The 5,778-nt window shown below is 38.9% G+C and overlaps 1 protein-coding gene across 1 annotated transcript; it reads right to left on the bottom strand.

Annotated features, from left to right (window-relative positions):
• Positions 1–370: 370 nt before the first annotated feature.
• Positions 371–3,691, bottom strand: LOC149167156 (uncharacterized). Its single transcript, XM_089431473.1, has 2 exons — positions 798–3,691; positions 371–673 (listed from the first exon to the last, which is right to left on the bottom strand). The coding sequence occupies exons 1-2, from the start codon at positions 3,000–3,002 to the stop codon at positions 479–481; spliced, it is 2,400 nt and encodes a 799-aa protein (XP_089287599.1). The 5' UTR covers positions 3,003–3,691; the 3' UTR covers positions 371–478.
• Between the last annotated feature and the right edge of the window lie 2,087 nt (positions 3,692–5,778).

The following is a 5,778-nucleotide window of genomic DNA, read 5'->3' as shown; positions in this document are numbered from 1 at the left end:
CGAAGCGTCCGCGGAAGCGTCTGCTATATATATATATATTTTTATATATTTTTTTGCATTTATACTCAAAACAAACATCCCAAATACCAAATTAATTGTAGAAGACATGAAAACATGCATATTTTTGCATAAATCAAGATAGATATGGCATCCATGATTCCATTGTAGTTACTAGTATGTACAACAATCATCTATATTCTAGCTATTACAAACATACATCAAATTTTTAAGCATATTATAAAACATAAAACATTTAAGCATATTATAAAACATAAAACATAGAGCATATTATGATTTATCTAGCAAGTGAGCAACTGTCAACATTTGTCATGTCCAAAATTCAAATAATAATGTTTACAAAATATGTCACTTGGTCACCGCCAAGCCAAAAAGGTTCAAAATTCAAATTCACAAGTCTACAAGTCTAATGAGTAATCTATAGACTATGACAAAAAGAAGTAGATTGTGAATATATCTACTAATCTCTCCTCCTTCCACCACGAATAGAACGTGATGGCGTGCCTCCACGTGGTGGCAATGAAGAAAATGGTCCCTGTGTAAGTCGTGGCACTGGAACTGATGAAGAAGAACCCCCTGCTGTTGGTGTTGAACCATGGAACCTAGGACCAGATGGGGGTGGGGGTGGTGGCATATCAACACGGTCATCATCATCCTAGAATCGCTCAAAAAATTCATGCAAAAAAAAAAAAACACTAGTTAACAAAAAAATTAAAAACATGAATTAGAGAAATGCTTTATAAGGGAAAATTGGAAAATTCATACCACAATGGACATACCTGGATAAGAGCATCCTCTAATTGCTCTAGTTGCAACACTCCATCCTCCAAATTGGGCTCCTCTGGATGCTTGTCCCAAGTCAACAAGTCTTTATTAGACTTTGCATCTTCACAGTAATGGGACAACAATCGCAAGTTGTAATGAACATAAACCAAGCTCTCTGCCCGGTCTAAACTCAACCTGTTCCTTTTAACACTGTGGATGAAAGAATAAGAGCTCCAACACCTCTCTGCAGAAGAAGTGTTTACCACCTGTGATAGCACCCGCAATGCCAAACTCTGTAGAAGTGGAGTAGGCCCTCCATGCATGTTCCACCACTCAAGAGCAGAAAAATGCTCTCGATCTTCAATTGAATGCATGCTCCCAAATGGACCAGTGTTGAGCGTATAGTTGCTCACCTGTCTCCGTACCAATGCAGCCTCCTCATTATCAGGGATTAATCTACTCAATGCAGCCATATATTTTTCGTGAACCTCTTTATCTTGGTGTGGTTTTTTCCTGCTTCCCCCCCCAGGTGCTGGTTTTGAAAGCCATGATGGATGATAGTACCTAGGTGTCAAAACATATGCTAATGCATGCAATGGAACATTTAGCATATCCCATCGCTTTTCCACCTCTTCACGAATATAATTGTACAAGGTGGTATCTCTAGGCTCAACAATGTCTTTAATCTGCCCCAACATGCTATCCATTTGCTCATACACCTCCCCAATTACTGGTCGATCTGAATCTGCAAACTTGATCATGTAATAAATTGGTTTGGTGAATTGCAAAACATATTTAACCTGTGACCAAAAGTAAGTGTCAAGAACAGTGTCCTTGACTACATTAGCAGTAGCACCATCTGTACACTGGTTAATTTCATCCCATGTTTCAGCACACACCAGATTAGTTAAAGCTTGTCTCACCTTCACTAGCCGCCTAAAGGTGAGGTAATAACTAGCAAATCTTGTCTTTGCAATTTTAAGCAATTGCAACTTGGAGTAAGTGCCATAGAAGTAGTTTACCCTTGTATGCCCTGTGATGAATTTAATGAGCTGCTTCCCTTTCCTGTAAACCTCAGCAATCCACCCACATTCTTTGTGTTTCACAATATCATGCATCAAAAGGTTCAATGTGTGAACCAGGCACCCAGACCAAAAGATGTGTGGATGAGTACGCTCAATAATTTTTCCTGCTGCCTTACAATTTGCTGCATTATTTGTGATCACTTGAACCACATTATTCGGACCAACATCTTTGATTGATTTCAATAGGAGATCTGCAATGTTTTGTGCAGTTGCACTGATGGAGGAGGAGTCATGACATGCAATAAATACTGCACCCTTAGAAGAAACACCAAGAACATTTATCAAATGTTGGTTTCTAATATTTGTCCACCCATCTGATACAATGGATACCCCATAATCCACCCACTCATGTGTAAAACGTGTCAAAGCTCTTTGAACCTTAGCTTTTTCTCTTTCTAATAACACTGTTCTAGCTTTCTCATAGTTGGGGGCCTTGTATCCTTTTGGGGCTTCATTGATGGCCTTTACCATGTCATGCCAATAGGGAGAGCGAAGCACATTGAATGGTACACCGCAAGCACAAAGAAAACGGACTACCTTTCCATCCACATCATCCCTCCCAGAAACATTAAGGAAATCCCCTATTGTTTTTCTACCTCCAGAGGTTGCAGAAGTACCATGAGGAGATGGGCAACTACCAAATTTAGAGTTTGCACTTGATTCTGAATGAGTTTTTTGTTTCTTGTTTTTTTGTTGTGCAGCCATCTCTATTTTGATGTATTTTTGTCTTTGTTCACTTGAAATTTTTGGGCAAATGGCTACCCCTACAGAACCCTTTTTTTCATCACTCTCTAGCACCCCACAAAGATGCCTCCTCAGACGGGTATATGAACCCGTATATGGTTTTCCTCCATGACAATCATGAGGGCACATCCATTTGTAAGATCCACCACCCTTTCCCCCTTCAAGTTTGGTCACATAGTTCCACAAGGGATTTGATGTACCTTTCCCATCTTGTGCTTCAGTGTCCTCTTCAAGTTCATCCCCTTCCTCTTCAAACCCTTCCTCCTCATCATACATTGGGTCACTACTATTAGGACCAAGTTCATCCCCTTCCTCTTCCCCTCTATTCCTCACCCTTGCCATCATTAAAACCAAGAGTGGAATGATACATAGAAGCCAAAAGAACACCATCTTGGAATATGGATATAGGTGGTGGACAACCTGTAAATAAAGGAGCAAGTAGAAACAATGGGAAAGAGTAGGAGAGGGAGGAGAAAAATACAATTTTTTTTTCAAAAAAACAAGGGAGTTTGGGGTTTGAACTTACCTCTTTAGCTCTTGTAGATGAAGTCCTCCAAGCTCTTGCTCCAAGCTCCTCCTCCTTCTCCTAGCTCCTCCTTCTTCACTCCTCCAAGCTCTCCTCTCTTCTCCTCTCCTTTCCTCTCTTCTCTTCTCCTCTCCTCTCTTCTCTTCTCCAACTCTCATAAACTCAAAGTGAGAAAATGAGAAGAGAATGGGGGCTTTATTCTTTTCTAAAGTCACCCTAGACTCACCCTAAACTAACCTAACCCACCCCCTCATGCTAGTTAAGTCACATGTTAAAACAAATTTAAAAAAAATAAATTAAAAATCCGCTGGCCGCGGGGTTGCTTCCGGAAGCGCCTGGGTGGCGTGCGGGTGGCGTGCGGTTCCGGGCCGGAAGCGTGGCGCCACCCCGTGCCCGAACCGCCCTCCGATCCGCGGTTCCGGGCGGCCGCAACCCAAAAAGGCAGGAATCGTTTTTTTTTAACGGATCCGCGCAACCGCCAAATCCGATCCGCGCTTCCAGGGTGGATTCCGGGACGGTTCGCTCCGATCCGCGGTTCCGGGTTTGGATCCGGCGGGGGGGGGGCGATTCCTGCAACCCTGGTATGACATCTTTATGTCTTTTCCCTATTTAGCCACACTTAGTTGTACTCCAGCCAGAGTAGTGGACTCGAGTCATGCAACCAATAACATCTTTATGTCTTTTCCCTATTTAGCCACACTTAGTTGTACTCCAGCCAGAGTAGTGGACTGGAGTCATGCACTAATGAGTTTTACTTCTCTCACTATGAGTGGAGTTATGCATGAGCCATGAGCCATGAAATAGTTAACTGATGATTGCATGTTGATTCTCTAGTAACTAGGACTAGGTGTCAATGGACTTCAGTACAGTTTCACTTGTGCATGTTGATTTTAACTAGGACTAGGTGTCAGTTGATTTCAGTACAGTTTCACTTGTGCATGTTGATTCTCTAGTTGTCTCTAGGATTCTACTAGTTTAGTGAACTAGTGAACTAGTTTACTTAACTAGTTAACTAGGCCTATACTTGAGAGATGTTATCTATGCACTATGACACTCAACCAAGGCATATGTTCTCATGGAGGCTATATATCATTGTATTATACTTCATTTTTTGATATAGAGATATTGATATAGAGAGAAATTGAATTCTAATCTCTTTTGCAATCTTTATTATTAGTTTGCAATTGTTACTTTTGTAACTTGTTTCCACCTAGATTCTTTGTAGGTGTAACACAAAATTTCACATATCCTCCCTACCTGGCTTTAATTCCCACATAGAAAATGTTGGAGTTCATAATGATTATATCCTTGTAATCGCTTGAAGCCTTGTTGTTTGAGAGTATTTCTAAGACCAAAACACGTATATTCCTCATATCGAACAACTCACTCATCAATTGTATAGCTAATTAGGTGGTGCGTTAAGATCTAGATCATCATCATTGAGACAAATAAAAAGTCTGTCCATAGAATCTTGTGTAGTACTTTTACCATAAGGGTGGGATTCTCGTTGGTAGATATTATGCAAAGAATCCTGTGTATACTTTTACCATGAGGGTGGGATTCTTGTTAATAGATATTATGCAAAACATATATGAGGGTGAGTGTGATGGTGGGGTGGGGTACATGTGCGAAGATATTACATAAACATATTATTATGTTTTGCATAATATTTACTCCTATCTTCAATGTTTTGCATAATATCCACCCCACCCGAAGATATTACATAAACATATTATTATGTTTTGCATAATATTTACTCTTATCTTCAATGTTTTGCATAATATCCACCCCACCCAACATTACGCAAGATAATATTTTTTTTCATAATATCTCTCCCCACCCTTACCCTCATAATATACGAGGGATATCTTATGTGATAGGGAGATATATTATGCAAAACATAACAATATGTTATGTTTTGCATAATATTTCCTCTCTTATTGTGTATTATTATGTTTTGCATAATATATACCTCCAAATGAGAGTAAGAGTGGGGAGAGATATTATGGAAAACATAATAATATGTTTCCATGGGAGATATTATTGAGATATTCAGACAAATACCTATATGTTAAAGTTGTTGGAATAAGATAGTGAATCACATGTAAAATCACAAAACATAATAATATATTTCAAACCTACCTTCACCCTCACCCTCACCCTCATAACCTGTTACTTTTTATTCTGAAATAAAAAATCTCAGCTCACTTTTTTAAATCTCTGTTAGAAAATTTTATTTCCATAAGTTATGGTTAGGGGAGGGTTACGATCATGATAATTATTTTTTTATAAGCTTTTTTACACCTTCACCTTCAACCTCATAACCTGTTACTTTTTATTCTGAAATGAAAAATCTTTGCTCACTTTTTAAAATCTATCTGTTAGAAAATTTTATTTCCATAAGTTATGGTTAGGGGAGGGTTACGATCATGATAATTATTTTCTTAAAAGCTTTCTTAAAAATTATTTGTTAAAAAATTTGAGTGAAATTATCGAAAATGGGAAACAAGTTTCGATAATTTGTAAGAACCTTGGAGAAATGGTTCAAGTGGTTGGACACTCTGGTTCCGGAAACTGTTTTGGGACAGTTTCCTGGATCAATAAACATGCTCAACATTGTCATCGTTGCAAACAAGTTTC

Source organism: Pinus tabuliformis, chromosome 5_1 (assembly GCF_031772625.1).
Source record: "Pinus tabuliformis cultivar Carrire ecotype Pingquan chromosome 5_1, CPIR1, whole genome shotgun sequence".
Taxonomy (NCBI): Eukaryota; Viridiplantae; Streptophyta; class Pinopsida; order Pinales; family Pinaceae; genus Pinus; species Pinus tabuliformis.
Note: the sequence above shows the minus strand (reverse complement) of the source record. Positions and strands in the feature narration are given on the sequence as shown.

Coding starts and splice junctions, on each gene's coding strand:
- LOC149167156 (XM_089431473.1), bottom strand. CDS start 3,002: ATGGTGTTCTTTTGGCTTCTATGTATCATTCCACTCTTGGTTTTAATG. Junction 674..797: donor TAGAGGATGCTCTTATCCAG/GTATGTCCATTG, acceptor GAGCGATTCTAG/GATGATGATGACCGTGTTGA.